We start from the raw sequence: 15,542 nt of genomic DNA, 5'->3' as shown, positions 1-15,542 counted from the left end.
TTTGATTGGCTGTCATACCTTCTGGTTTTGTAACCATTGGAAACCAAACAGTCCAACTTACAAGCTGCTGCTGCGATTTTGGAGTGAAGTATATGACTAAAACCAAACCAAACTTCAGATACCGGTAGGATGGATAGGCTATATTATTTTATAAATCTGGTTTTAGTCGCTGTAATCCATTAGACGTTGGTTTTTACTAAAAACCAACGTCTAATGGACGATGCGCATAGTATTGAGTCCAGAAATGGTTGTTGAAAATAGGGCTGTGTTTGGTCTGTCTGATTTTGTCCCACTTTAGTCAATGATAGACGAATATTTTTAGTTTTTCAACTTCTTTTCCAGCTATTTCCTCAATTTTTCAGGCCATGGCGTAAATTAAACGATGAAATCCCAAATTGATGCAATTAACTGGTTATAACTGCTGCTTTAACCCTTTATAGGCCTCTCAGTGAAATACTTTGAAAATCTAATTTTCCAGCCATAGTATTATTGGAATCTAGGACCAGACCTTATCTGTTACATAAAAAAAAATATTGTTAATGTAATAACAACTTGCCCCAACATATTAAGAAAAATAACAAAAGTTGTTCTTTAAGAAATTCATGAAAAACACTCTGAGAGTGAAAGAAACACTTTTTTTTTTTTTTTGGTCCAACATAACCTGAAAGACACTAATGCTGATACTTACATTTTTTAGTTTGAATACCTAATACCTAACTTGGCTTATCGCTTTTTTAACTTTGCTTTTTAACTTTTCAATTAGCTTTTTTAATTTTTTTCTTGATTTGTTAACTTTTACTTTTCAAATTAATTTCCAGTAGGTAATATGTCATTCAAGGGCTCATCTAATTGGTCAAATGCCAAATTAAGATGTACAGCCATTTAGCAGGATCTTTGCTGAATGGCTGGATATAGATCTAGTGCTTCTAGACCTCACTGAGGGACAGGGGGGACTCCATTAGTAAGGCAAGTGATCAAAAATTGTAACTTGCCCTATAAAGGGTTGAACTCGTTCAAACATTTATTTAGTGTTATTCTATATATTAAAAAAAATTAAGCTAAACTGTCTGACCGAGCCAAGTGATCTTATTTACAAGTGACCGTAATGATAAAATAAAGTTAATAATAGAATAATTGAAAAAAATGATTTTGCTTGTTTTAATTACAGGTAAGGTAATTCAACAAAACTGTAAACAGAGGTATACAGGCAATATTTAGCCCTTGACGGCAAAAAAAAAAAATAAAATATATATATATATATATATATATATATATATATATATATATATATATATATATATATATATATATATGCAAATTATCTGTAATGCTTTGGTTGCAATAATCAAAAATAAAATTTGTTGCCCTATTGTGTCCAGCTAATGAAGTTTTACATTTTATTGCACTACATTTTTCTTTATCTAATTATTACATCAATTTCATTGTTTCAAACTTAACATGCATTGCAATTCTCTTTCTTTTCCACATGATGTCAGCACATGAATTCACAAAGTTGTTAAGGAAACTATGTCTCTGTCGAGGTTCTACTCACAAATGGTGCTTTATTAAAGGTTGCTGGAACTTTTTTCTTTCTTGAATAGCTTCTGATTCATCTTCAGTAGATCTTAATAACAGGGATGCCTCCTAAGGGACGGAAGAAATCAACAAATACTGCAGGCAGCAAAAGGAAAGGTATTGCCTAAAACATTCACCTAAACAACAAAGAGTATGTGTGTATATATATATATATATATATATATATATATATATATATATATATATATATATATATATATATATATATATATATATATATATATATATATTAGTGCTGTCAAAATTATCGCGTTATTAACGCGTTAACGCGAGGCCATTTTAACGGCGATAATTTTTTTAACGTGAGATTAACGCTATGTGGTTTTATGGTACAATTTTTCCAAGTACATCCCGCTGCAGCCTGCGGGAAGGCGGGGCTATTTTCCCCCAGTCTATGCATTTCTCATAGGCTTCTAGAGCGGAGCTCCTCAAGGGAAAAAGACGCTCATACACTGGGTGACGCTAGTGCCTTTTCTTTAAGCCCCACCACCAACAAACAAGTTGAGTGTAGTAGCAACCTGAAATACGCTGAGAAAACTGATTACTGAGGTGAAATGGAATCTCGTAGCAGCACTCTTGCCGTCTGTGTACGCAACAGGTCGGTATCGCGTGTGTGTGTGTGTGGGTGGGTGTGTCTGTGTGTGGGTGAGTGGGTGTGTGTGTGTTCTCATTTTTGTTAAGAGGCTGAAAAGTAACTTTCTAGAGAGCATAGACTACCTTCATCTAGTGATGTCGGTCTATTGATTTGGATGTATTGATTGAAAATTGTTCATTATTACCTTGGTTAATTATCATCTAATGTTAACTCTACTAAATTTTATAGCAGTAGGGTAAAATGCTTGTCTTTGTTCAAAAGACTGTATTAACTGTAAAGACTGTCTTTTACATCAGCCTGTTTTCAGGGCCTTTTTTTTGCCTACATATTTGTTATTTTTTGCTACATGCCTCCCCATCTTCTTGCCATATGTTTCTATGGCATAAATCAGTATCTGTGACCTGTTTTCATTTTAAAAAAAGAACATTGGCACAAACCTAGCCTGTATGTATTTTTTTGTATGTCATCGAGAGTATTTAAATGATTTTCAATCAGGAAAAAAATGTGCGATTAAAGTGCGATTAATCGCGAGTTAACTCAGGCATTTATGCGATTAATCGCGATTAAAAAATTTAATCGATTGACAGCACTAATATATATATATATGAATAAAAAAAACTTAAAAACATGTGTCTGCATGCATTCTCTTTTTTTTATTCTCTAATTAAATTCATTTTTTCTTTTTTTAGTAAGGAGCAGTCTATCTTCTACACGACATGAAAATACAAGTAAGGGAACTTTTATTTGATTGTAGCTTTTGCTGCAAAACAAACTTCAAACTTGAGTTCACATTTTCTTCTCTCAGTGCAGATTAAACTAACAAAACTTCCATTGTACCCAACAATAAAAACTAATTGGATGTATTGTTAAAATCAAGATGTCTGGACATACCTGCATTGGTTTTTCTTTAGACTTTTAAGCGACACTGAACAATAAGTAACCATGATTTTGTTAGATGTTTCAAAAACTTAAGGATGGCATCATGCTTTTTTTTTTTTTTTTTTTTTTAACCCACGGATGTTTTAAAACTAGTATAGTATTTTGTCCATCTAATTAGTATCAGATATTTAGATGAATCTCTGAGGTGTAAGTCACACTATGCTGTCATGTGTTACAATATATAAATGTTAGTCTACCTCGCCTATTTCCATTGTTTTCCTTGATTAAAGCTACAGTGTGTAATAATTACAGGGATATACAGTCAGAAATGTAATATATTATACATAACTATGTTATTTATCATCATCTACGAGCTCAGCCTCTTAACCTTAATATTTGCGTTGCCTTAGAATTCGTTATTTATAATTACATAGGAGCGGGTCTCGCAGCCATGGAGGCAGACATCTTTACGCTACGGCAGCGCAGAGCCAACAAACTAGCGATTGCGAGATCGCCCATTACGCTCGAAACGGGTATATTTATTATCTTAAGTCTACACGAAATCTATACCCTACACAGACTAATGAAATACTATCTGTTAAATTATCTATGTAAACAAACCTCATCACTTGAGAAGGTAGGTGATGCGGACGTCGTGGAAGACATTTTGTCCCGGGGAGATGTTCATGTTGCTGCAGTCTGCAGTCTGGACGTTAGATGTCGCTGAAAATTACACACTTAAGCTTTAAGTCATCAGTTGTTTTCATTAATATGCAAAAAAAATCTTTATTTCTTTTTTTTTAGATAACTGTGTTAAGATTCCATATTATCAGTTTTACCAACTCTGAGCAAAAAGAAACAACTGTATGTCATGTGCTTTTTATAGAGTGTGCTGCCAAACCTTTTGGGAATAGAGTAGGAACAAAAAAGCCTGACAAATGTAGAAGGAGAATCGGAACTAGACAATAACTTCATTTTAATTGCATTCTTGGGGATAGGGTAAAGGACACTGTACATCGTACTTTTTCTTTCTCCTAAACAAACATTCCATCAGAGCGCAATCCCCATGGCTGACACATATCTTTGTGAAATGAAGGGTGTGAGTTTCCACTACAATGATTTGGCATGAAGCCTAAGTGGTGTGAGTGGGAAAGGCTGACACGCCCAGCTGGGAAGTGGGTTTAGCTGTACTTGAGCATTCCCCCGTCCTGTCAGCAACCTAGTGGAAAGACTTTGAAGAGAGGGACCGCAAGAAGAATAAAAACTATTATTATGCAGAGTCCTGTTTACTTTTGAGTTCCCTCAGCCGGGCCACAGCTGAGATATGGAGGGGTGTACATAGATTGCTAAAGCATTGAGAAAAAAAACAAAAAAAACAATGACAAATGCTGTAGTCATTGAGCTGTCTGCTAATATAGAGTAACAGTATGGCTAAAAAACACAGAATTCAATAGAAATAGTGCCTGACATTTTGGGTCCACCAGTGGCAATGATTGCATATGGAATTTTAGGAAAGTCCACCCTGCAGGGAGAGGCAGCTGCAGGATCATTCATATTGTTGTTTATCTGATGTGAGAAGCTGGGGAAACAATTGCCCATTGTGTAGTGATGATAATTGAGGTTTTCTTTTGATTTTATCTCCATCTTTTATTTCATTTTGTTCAATACCATCCTGTTTATAATCACGTAGTATCTGTCATTGTTGCTCTGCATATTTTCATCCAAGAGTAGCTGGTGGTCCTGTCTATCATCTCTATGCAAATGTCTCCCTAATTCCCTCTGCCATCTCACCGTTGCTTCCAGCACTAAGCTGCGGTATATCACTGTGCTTTCTTTATATAATCAACTGAACAACTTGGCTGAAAGTCAGTCGCTCGGCTAAAATCTGTGTTGTACTGGTGCAGACAGTTCATCTCTTTGGAACGTAAACATTTTTTAATGAACTACAACAAGTTGACCATCATTAAACAAATAAGAGATGGACATAGTGTACTTGTATTTTTAAAATATTTGTCCTTGTTAAAATGCATCTTTATTTTGTATTTTTTTGTGTATTTTAGGACAAAAGTAACCTTTTTGGTTCAATCCAAGCTTGTAAAATGGAAGCTCCTTCAATGTATATTTAAAGATTTTTAACTTTCTCCTCAAGTTCAGCCAGATGGCATCTTCCCCTTGGTCCTGACATCCGCCACCCAGGAACTCTTTGATTGCTGTGCCGATAAGGACGTCACAAAGAAGAGCCCTCACAAGCTGCTTAAAAAGGATGACATCCTACAGGACATAAAGACAAGAGCTGCAGAGTCTGATTTCACCCCAGTGAAACAGATTGTGCTTGTAAGTTATGCGCTGCTGTGTAGATCATCCAGACAAATACACTGTGATAATAAACAGATCCCAAAACAAAGGGATCTATCCCTTTGTCTGATAAAAATCAAATGCATGATATGTGATAACTGCACTCCTTCTTTGCCTAAAGCGTTTCCTGGTACATTACTCTTATTAGATTGTAGAACTTCCTTTAGGGGCCAATACAGGATAATCAGCTTTAAGCACAAAGTAGAGCCAATATTATTTCTATTTCTTTAGAAAGCTACTATTCAATTTATTGATATTGGCGTTAATATGAAGCCAATCAGCTTTAAATCATAACTCCACAAAGCCCAATCATCATCGAGAGTTCATCTTAAAAGGTGTCCAAATCCACAACTCAGTCTGCTACCCAGCCAAAGCCCAGGCAGTGGTTGTGCTATATCTGACTTGATTCAGATGACCCTGATTCAACCCACCTCCCTCCCCTTCTCCACCATCATAGCTAAAGCTTCATCGGACTTTTCCATTGTGCTTCTTCTACTTCGTTCCCATCAGAGTACAATTCCTCCCTGCCTCATCTCAACTGGTCCGGCAGAAGACCGCCATGTTGAGCCTGGTTATGCCAGAGGTTTCTTCCCAAAGGGGAGTTTTTCCTCTCCACTGTTGCTTCATGCTTGCTCATCATGGACAGGTTCATGCAACACATTTATCCAAGCTTGACTTCCATCTTCCTAAGTCCCTGAGTGAAGCACTAGTATCAGCTCACGCAGTCTACTGGTTCTCAGCAATTCAGCTTAAGCACACCGTCTCACCAACCATCAGTCTATGGACTGTACCTATTTCATCATCCATGTTCTTATACTCCTGCTTATGCATATCAAAGCAAAATTCAGCCCTGATGTTTCCTGTCGAGGTCTGAGCGCCAACGACTTAAGTTATTGTATCAATAAAATTCTTCTAATTGTCTTTTTCTTTCCGTCTGATTTTTTCAGATTAAAATGTAATTCATTTTGTCTAAACCACGTAAATTTAGATCCTATTTTCATATTTCTTTACATTTTTGTGTTTGTCAGATGGTCATATCATGTCAAATTTGTGATTCTCATTAACCTGGTATTCTGGTATAATCTAAACAGGATTACCCAGAGGAAGAGATATTGTTGGTCTTTGATGCAGACTTCACGCATGGGCAGAACTTCTACTTGGTTTTGGCACCAGAAGCCAAGGATATACTTAAAGTGAGCATAAACGTTTTCTTTTGTATATTTACTGAATTTTTTTTAAATAATTGTTTTTATGACATAACAAAATAAAAAAATTTTCAGGCATTTAAGTCATTCAACATGATATTGAAACATATTTTCTAGGCCTTGTAATTCATTTTTCTTCCATTTACAGAAATTAAAGCAGACTTCACAGCTTCAACTGGGGTTAATGATTGTAAAAACTGTAGTTTCTGCTCTGTACCCAGGCCCTATTTTGTCTGTGTTATTCAGCCTCTAGATACTACATCCGATGTATTTGAGGCTGAAGTCAAGAAAACCCCACAACCAAAACAATGGATTTCTCTTGGCAGTGAGAAGGAGATAGAGGGGCCTCTCAAGGAATCAACAGGAAAGGCAATGCACAATTATAAAACACACATATCCACTGTGAATTCAAATATTAAAAATGCCTTCATTGTGATGCATTTTTTGTAACCCTTCGACCTATTTTGTCTCCTTTCTCTCATCAGCTGAGGCTCAAAATAAGTCTGGAGCGGGAACTTGGATTGCCAGTCTGTTTTACAGATTTTACTCGTGCAGATAGCGAACTAGGGTGTACTTCCTACCAGGATAGTAGATTCAACATCAAGATACTTACCAGGGATTGTGGAATCCAGGCTGTACCAGAGGAACAGACAAGCAGTAGTCAGACCACGGGGTATGGATATGAATCTTTGCACATAAAGTCATTTTAATAAGCACAAAATACGTTCAAATATTTTGGCAGTGCAGAAAAGGATACTTCAAAAATGTAATAAAAACCTTAAACACGCCCCAAAATATTTGAAAGTCACTGCATGGTACCTGACTTCCATATTTAAAAATGGATGCTGCTTGCAAGCAGCAGTGGTTGCATTTTCCTACTTGGACTGTTTTAAGCCATTGTCTGTTACGTATGTAGCATTAAGCCAGTTCAGGAACTCTCTATAAGTGAGAAGATAAGAAGAAGATATGTTTCAATATCATGTCTACCAGTAGAACACCATGTAGAGCGGTACTTCAGTCATTGTTATGGATGTAACAGCTGCCAGGAGGGAATACAAGAGTGTATGCTGAAAACTGTAATGCATTTACCTCAGAGATGATGTCACTCTGACTTTTCACATTTAAATCCCAAAGACAATTGCACCTTCAGTTTGCCCTGGGGAAGCTTTATTGTCTAAGCAGCCAGACACTTCTGCTTCTAGATTAGGTATAACTGAAAGCTGTGCTCCCCAAGTTCCACTAATTTATAAAGTTTCCAACCACAAAACTGCAGTAAATCAGAAAACATTTATTGTAGCCTTCCAGGAGTTTTCAAGGCTGTGGCAGCTTCTTTCTTTAGAATGTCAGTTTGCACTTCTGTGGACATGATCCTTGCCTACCCACTGATCTGCAGAAAATAGACATTAACTCTGAATACGCATTTGAATCTTTGCAGTCCTATACTCACTTATGCTGCCTGACCCAAAACAACCAGGTTTCTTTTATCAAAGAGAAACTATGGGTAGACAGAACAGTGGGCTCGCTGCTTACAGACTGGGATGCAGCATACAGTACAAATCAGCAGATGGACTGATGTAAAGTAGCGCTTGGGAAAAAAGGGGCAATCAGCAGGCAAAGCATAGGTAGATGAAGCTTAGTAACAGCAACCTTCTATGTGGAGAGACATCAGGAACATCATGCATTAAAAGCGTAGCAACCAAAGAGCTTCTTTGCACTCCTTACTCCCCAAGTTACAGGAGGTCAGAACCACATCCTTAGCCGAAGGTGCAGCATCAGCCTCTCATCAGGCAGCTGCACCAAGTGACATCCATTTTCAGTTCAGCCTTCAATATCATCCCTCTAGACATATTGGCTCTTAAACTCTACTAGAGTTAAAAACTGTTTCTTACCCAAAGCTGTGAGAGCAATCATTTTTCTGTAGTCTCTGAAATTCACATCCCATCTTACCTTCACACAAACCCCTCCACACATCTGCAAACTAGTGTTTCGCCGAGGCAATTTTTTGGCCCCGATACCGATACCCGATTCCTGGCTGTGCAGTATTGGCCGATACCGATACCATAATAATGTAAAACAATTGCCTTCATGGCTTTGTCAAGCTGCTGCCTACCTTTTGTGAAGCAGGAAAAAATCTAATACAAAGTGAATCCAGCAGAACTTTTTATTGCCTACCAGGAGTGGGTGACAATAGTTGAATAAACTTATGGCTCTCAAAATGGTATCGGTGCCCTATTTGTTGGTACTCGCCGATACCGATACCACCATTTTAGGGCAGTATCGGGGCCCCGTCCGATACTGGTATCAGTGCAATACTATTGCAAACTAGATCACATCTTGTTGAACATCAAATGCTACCAGCCTATTTTATAGGCTGCTCTGCCACTTCATATAATATTGACCTTCTTCCAAGACTGTTTGATTATCTGGAAATGCTTTAATTGTTTTTCCAGTTTTTCACCAAAGGAGTATATTTAAGTAATAAATTTTTTCTTCTTTTTAAGGGTTACCTGTTCTGTTTTCTAAATATTTTACATTTGTGTTAACCTTTTGTGCGCATTCTGAGCTGAGAGTTATGGTCTTATAATGATAATAAAAAATCTTGTTTCCTAATTCTTTATAGAAACACTCAAAATAACATGGATGCACAGTACAACCCAAGAGAGTTCAGCAATGAGGAAAAAGAAAAAATTCTTCAAGATGAGAGTTTGAAGAATATTCTTGCCACACAGACCCCCAGGTAAAAAAAAAAAAAACTTTTTTCATTGCACTTAGACCACAGAGATACAAATATTTGTATCTCAGTTATTTCAACACAAAGTTTCAGACTCACCAGCTATCTCTGAGAAATACTCTAAAGCGTATTGCAGCAACATTTTCTAAGATCATAATAACTTGATTATTCGCACAACCAGTTATTGTACTGCTTTTTTTTAGGACCTTACATGCCCTACAAGAAGAAGAGATAATGAATGTGTTTATCAATTACTTCAAGGACCTGCTGTCAGAGAGTGCCATTACCTGGTCAGAGCCAGTTTTAGTCTTCAGTGATAACAAGTTCTGTGGAAACAAGGAAATTAGTTGCCTTAACTGGCACCCTATGATATATGGTAAAGTGCAATGTTTCAGTGTAACTGAGCTTCTTTTATCTGCTAATTTAAAGAATGAATTTTCTAATGCAAATTGACTTTAATCATGTTATATGTGGTAAATGAGGAGCTTTAAGAGTTCGTGCCTTTTTTTTTTAGTTTGATCACAGCATCGTTATTTGTGGTGATTTTTTTATTTTTTTCTGAATGCTGCAGGTGTGATTGCCATAGCTTTAATACAGAAGAGGGAGAAGCAGTCAGAGAGAACTGCTTTGTTAGAATTGGAACCTGCTCTGATCATTTTCTGGAGCTTTTTTGACCCCTATCATCCCCAGGTAGGACAAACTAACAACAAACTCTTCAAAGAATTTCAGAAATATCCACCATAGCTCTTAGAGAAAAGCTTTTAGAAGAAACAGCAAAAAAAATCAATTGCACATCTTTCTTCAATACTCTTCTTTGCCGAAGGAAAATTTGAGAGGTTCTATTGATTTGACCCCATGTATTATGTAAATCTTCTCTAGAGCATGAGTCATCCATTGCTTTGTTGGTACGTGTAGGGACATGTGGGACTTATGCACATACAGTATCTATTGAAATAAAGATGATGCAGAGATTTCTGTATTGTCTCCAGTCTTATCTTGATTTACAAGATAAGATTGGAGACTAGAATGAATAATAAACTCTCATGATGGCTAGTTACATCTTGTAAAACCTGTCCCATTTTGTAATATTGATGCAACCACTTTTTGCTGCAATGGCAGCTTTATGCTTCTACCAGCTTTAGACTTCACTAGACTAAACTCTGCAGATTATTCTTTTAAAAATAGCTCATGAGAAGATCGGAAGACCAGTTTTGTATAAACATTTTTAAACTTTGCAAAAGTTTTATTTGTGTATGGACTTTGACTGTGTGATTCTGATACCTGAACATGTATTATTAAAACCATTCTAGTATCATTCTGGTTGCAACTCTTGAAATATTTAAAGTCTCCCAGCAGGTTTTCTTTCTAGATTTACCCGAATTTAGCTTTGATAAACATTCCTGTCTACTGTGCTTTTACCACAAACCCTGCCCCTGTTAAAAAAAATACTCCTACGGCTTGATGCCACTACCACCATGTTCCACTGTGGGAATTGTGTGATTTAGACCTTCATCCACTCTCACTTAGCATTTTGCTTATAGGCCAAAAAGATGGGTTTTATGTTAGCTGCCTGACCAGACAACCGTTTCCTAAATCTCTTATCTAGCTTATGGCAAATTGCATACAGGACTATTTTATCTTTAATTTCAGGTCACCTTTCCAGTAGATAAATGTTGCCATTTTAATCTGAGCTGTGGATCTCTGCAGCTGCCCCACATTTACTATGGATATCATTTTTTTCTTGACTGCCCTTTCAGTTACAGTGGACAGGCTTGTCAAGTTTGCAGACGTACCAAATTGTATTTTCAATTACCTGGTTGAGAAAGTTGTTTTTGAGATGTTTATGCTTAGAGTATTGTTTTTAACCATGTAACTCTTCATATTTCTCTCAAACTGCCCTTTGCAGTGTATCCTTTGGTCTTCATAATGCTAGGTCCTATAGAATATTTACTAATAAACCTCTGAAGCTCTCAACAGCCTCAGTAAGATTCAATGAACTGATTTTGCAGGTTCTGATGGAACCTGCAGCTTATTTAGTGATAAAACAGTGAATTGTTGTGTCTTCCAAAGGTGTCAGTGTTTTATTGTGATTAATTTTGTTTTATCTTTTTTTTCCCAATCATCTTTTTTGTTGCTCTTTTAAATAATATCCCAATGAAGTACAGTGAAACTTTAACCGCACTGCAAAATAATTAATTCTGAATAAGTCACTAAATAAGTGTTTTTTTTTTCTATTAAGATGGTAAGTGAGACACTTTGCTAAAGGAATAAGAGAATTTACATTAAAATAAAATTTAAAATTATTAAAATGAAATATTTCAAATAAAAAAAAAATCTTCTTTCATATGCACCATATCTAATTATCTTTTTTTAAGAGTAGAAATATTCATTCCATCATTTTATTTACCTACTCAAATTAAAGGTAAATACACTTATTTAAAATAAAGTTACTTATTTTTAGATAGTTTTGCAGTGTCTTAAACAAATGAAACGTGGAGTTAAAAGAATAAGACAATTATAGTCATGTTCATGTTTAAATGTACATTTTCTGTACTTAGTTTTTTTGTTGTTGTTTTTGTGTTTTCCAGTTGCTTCTTGAGTGCCCAGATGAAATTCTTGCATTTGAGTTCTGCCCGTCTAATCCAAATATTATTGCTGGTGGCTGTGTTAATGGAAAGGTGCTCCTTTTTTATTATCACATCTCCTGTATTCTATGCTTTTCACAGTTTAAATATATTTCTTTCTACACATGGACCAAATCCTTAGTTTGTTATTCAATACTATTACATTATATGGTTTAATTTTATATTATTTATTTGAGCATTTCTTACCAAGCTCAGTTGTTGTTCTCTACTAACTTAAACCCTGTTTCAGGTTGTGTTGTGGGACATCTCTGCTCATGTCAACTACTTACAAGCAGCACAACCAGGGACATTTGTAAGTACAAATATTTATGCACTTAAAAAAAAAAACATCTGATTAAAACAGACTTTTCTGTCACCAAAATATATCTGAATAAAGAGATGTGTTTTTGAAACCTTTGTTTCCCTTCAAATTCAGAAGTTTACACACATTTCTTTACTCTTTGGCAAAACTGTTGTAAACTGTATGGTTTGGGCAGATATTTTTGGTTAACCATTCACAAGCTTTGCAACATATTTTGGGGGATTTTTTCTAAATCCTTATTAAAACTGATATGAATAGGTCAGTTGTGTAGTCTACTCTTCTCACACACTTTACTTGCAAATGGCTACAGAATTATATCAGTCGCCCCTGCAGCACAACGCTCACATAACATGGTGTTTTTACCAGATCACATCTTTTACCATTAAGATCTTAACCCCTTAGAGCATTTGCTTTATTTAAAAAAAATTTTTTTGTCAGAGTGAGATAAAGGGCTTTGTGGTTTTTATTCCTTTAATAACATAAGTTAATTTTAAGTTAATATTTGCTTTTTTATGTGGTATTGGTAAAAGCACTATTAAAAAAGTGATATAACATCAATCTGTTACTGTTTACTGTTTAATTAGCTACCAGACATTTAATGCCTCCTGAGTTTTTGAGAATGCATTTGGATAAGTTTTCTTTTCTACCTAACTGCAATGTACACTTACATCACCTAATAAATGTTTTACATTGCTGTATATATTAGCTCTGTGCATTTTTATTATCTTCACAGTTTTAACAGCTGTCTCCATCCCACTCCTTACTGCTTTTTTCTTCTTTACCTCTATACTGTCATCCCTCTCCATTTCTTTATGTCTTTGTTGCTCTAAATTCTCCAAAGTAAATACAGCACAGTTCACATGTGTCAGCTGTTACACAAGATAACATTCATGCTAATCAGATCATTGCTCTCTCGGCTGTTTGCAAAGTAAACAAAAGCAGTTAAACCGGTTGAAAAAAGACTTTCAAATTTGGATGTTGAAATCTGTGAAAGATTCAAATATTTATCAATTGCTTACCAGATCACCTTTGGTTTTGTGTTATGCTAGAGTGATTAGTAATGCATATATCCTAATGATCAGATATGATCTACAGTACTTTGTTCAGTCAAAATCTGTGATTGTTTGTTTTGTTTTTGTTTTTTATTAGTTACATGGCAAACAAAACAAAAAACTCAAACAGAGCTTACAATTATTTAAATTAATTGATCGTTCTTTGGATAGTTATGTACTTTCATATCCCGCAGAAGCATTTTGAAAGGCTTTTGTCTTGAATACAACCTGTCTATTTTGACTTTTTACTGCAGAGTGCTTTTTTGTGTTTGTTGTCCCTCCAGGATTTGAATGACAACAAAGTGAATAGGACCCCTGTTGTGCCTTACTGTGTAGAGTCAGAAAACAAGAGCAGCCACAGAGCCCCGATTACTGATTTGCAATGGTTGCCACCAACATTTCAGGTATGGAAAAGTTTCCTCTTAAATAGCTGACCTCAGTTCAAAAATAAAAACTAATTTTGTGCTAAGTAGAGTAGGTAATTCATATAAATATGCGTTCCTGATGAAAAATGTGTTTTTGTGTGTGCATACATAGCATTGATGTCAGTTTGGCATTCATCTTTGTTTTATGGAATTATCCCCAGTTCAAATATTACAGAGTACCTACAGTGAACTGTCAACAATATAACCATTGTTTATTGAAGTTAATGTAGAGGTTCAATTGAAAAATATTAACTATTCTTTAAGAATTTTATTATAGGATATATGGCTTAGAAGCAAGATGTCAACTTTGACTACAAACAAACAAAAACTAATTGGAATAAACAGTTAGCATACATAATGCAGTTTCTTTTTTTTTTTTGCTGTTACCTATATTACCTCTGTATAGAAAGGTGCGACAAATCATTTCTTCCTCCTGCGTTCATCAGGGTGAATAAAATTAGTAACCATATAAGTTTCACAAAGGAAAAAAAAGTGTCCTACATTTTCTTGCAGAATTTGTACCACTTGAGCTTTTACACATTGTTATAAACTTATGTTTCTTTTAAGATGAATTACTTTTGATAAAGAAAAAAAAATTGTTACCTTCTTTGAACCGCAATTTTTTATTCCAGCTTCAGGCTTTTAGTCATATTTAAGACCTTTTATCAGTCTGGTTCACATGGCAAGATTTCAAAATTGGCAGTTCATCTTCAAAACTTGAGACCCCCTACTTGATGATAAAAAAAAAAACAACAACAAAAAAACATGACAAGCACAGCCCACCATACGTGACCTGATTTTAATGCACTCGATAGCATTTAGCAAAGTGCGTACAAATGCATCTGATGCACCGGCCTGTCTCTGTGTACAATAGTAGATTTAATGGAATGGCTTAGCTTTATTTGCTGTGATGAATGGGAAAAAATGTAGTTCTGACATATTCTTAAGTGAGAAAGTAAACCTTAAAACATTTCCATGCAGTCAGTTCTTTGGGATTATGATCTTACCTGTAAATTATATGTTTTAGTTGTTGCGAGCAGCAAACCCCACGTACAGGTGGGCCATACTCTGAGGATTCTCAGTGACAGCACCCTCACACTGCTCAGCCTCTCAGGGATTTCCCACTGCTACATGTATATATAAACTTTTATTTTTAACTCTTTTGAGGCCTTTGAAAGAGAACTTAATTAAACACAGGGAGACTTTATTGCACTGCATTATATGTAGGGACTGATAACCTCCACAGTTCTTAAAAATGCTGAAGAACATTGATATTTTTGACAGGAGTTGGTGTAGACTTGTGTTGATTTTGTAACTCTCTCTCTAAAAGGTGAACAAGATGGGATTACCATTGGAGAACAAGATGAAAGTGTCTGTTCAGTTTGTCACATGCTCTCCTGACCGGTAGGCCTCAGAACACATTGTAAATCTAAATGGAAGTCTAAATCTTACTGTGAAAAAATTTAAAAATGGAACTTCAGTATATCATCGAGAAATAAATCTTTAGAATAAAAGTACATTAAAAATGCTTAATGCATTTGCAACATTGCACTATTGTTTTTCAAATATCTTAATTTGAGTCCAGGGGTCACCAACATGGTGCCTGCGCCCTTTAAATGGGGAAAAGTTGGGAAAAGGCACAATTAAGTGTGCACTCATCTCGCAAAAAAAAATGTCTTCTTCTTCTTCTGTTTATAAAATCTAGCAGCACATACGTGCTACGCGCTTTCCAGAAGGCTTCGAATAAAACACCCGCAA

The 15,542-nt window shown here is 35.6% G+C and overlaps 1 protein-coding gene across 1 annotated transcript in view; it reads left to right on the top strand.

Annotated features, from left to right (window-relative positions):
• Nucleotides 1-21: 21 nt before the first annotated feature.
• The window catches only part of dnai3 (dynein axonemal intermediate chain 3), a 29,264-nt gene continuing 13,743 nt past the window's right edge, over nucleotides 22-15,542 (top strand). Inside the window, exons 1-14 of the mRNA XM_038287105.1 lie at nucleotides 22-124; nucleotides 1,602-1,692; nucleotides 2,881-2,919; nucleotides 5,220-5,404; nucleotides 6,517-6,618; nucleotides 6,877-6,999; nucleotides 7,116-7,303; nucleotides 9,251-9,367; nucleotides 9,565-9,737; nucleotides 9,933-10,051; nucleotides 11,950-12,039; nucleotides 12,236-12,298; nucleotides 13,644-13,763; nucleotides 15,115-15,188. Coding sequence (XP_038143033.1) covers nucleotides 1,638-1,692; nucleotides 2,881-2,919; nucleotides 5,220-5,404; nucleotides 6,517-6,618; nucleotides 6,877-6,999; nucleotides 7,116-7,303; nucleotides 9,251-9,367; nucleotides 9,565-9,737; nucleotides 9,933-10,051; nucleotides 11,950-12,039; nucleotides 12,236-12,298; nucleotides 13,644-13,763; nucleotides 15,115-15,188 — 1,448 coding nt within the window. The 5' untranslated portion in view covers nucleotides 22-124; nucleotides 1,602-1,637. The remainder of the gene's footprint in view (nucleotides 125-1,601; nucleotides 1,693-2,880; nucleotides 2,920-5,219; nucleotides 5,405-6,516; nucleotides 6,619-6,876; nucleotides 7,000-7,115; nucleotides 7,304-9,250; nucleotides 9,368-9,564; nucleotides 9,738-9,932; nucleotides 10,052-11,949; nucleotides 12,040-12,235; nucleotides 12,299-13,643; nucleotides 13,764-15,114; nucleotides 15,189-15,542) is intronic.

Source organism: Cyprinodon tularosa, unplaced genomic scaffold (genome assembly GCF_016077235.1).
Source record: "Cyprinodon tularosa strain WSP-4 unplaced genomic scaffold, ASM1607723v1 ctg106, whole genome shotgun sequence".
Taxonomy (NCBI): Eukaryota; Metazoa; Chordata; class Actinopteri; order Cyprinodontiformes; family Cyprinodontidae; genus Cyprinodon; species Cyprinodon tularosa.
This window is presented reverse-complemented; position numbering and strand designations above follow the sequence as displayed.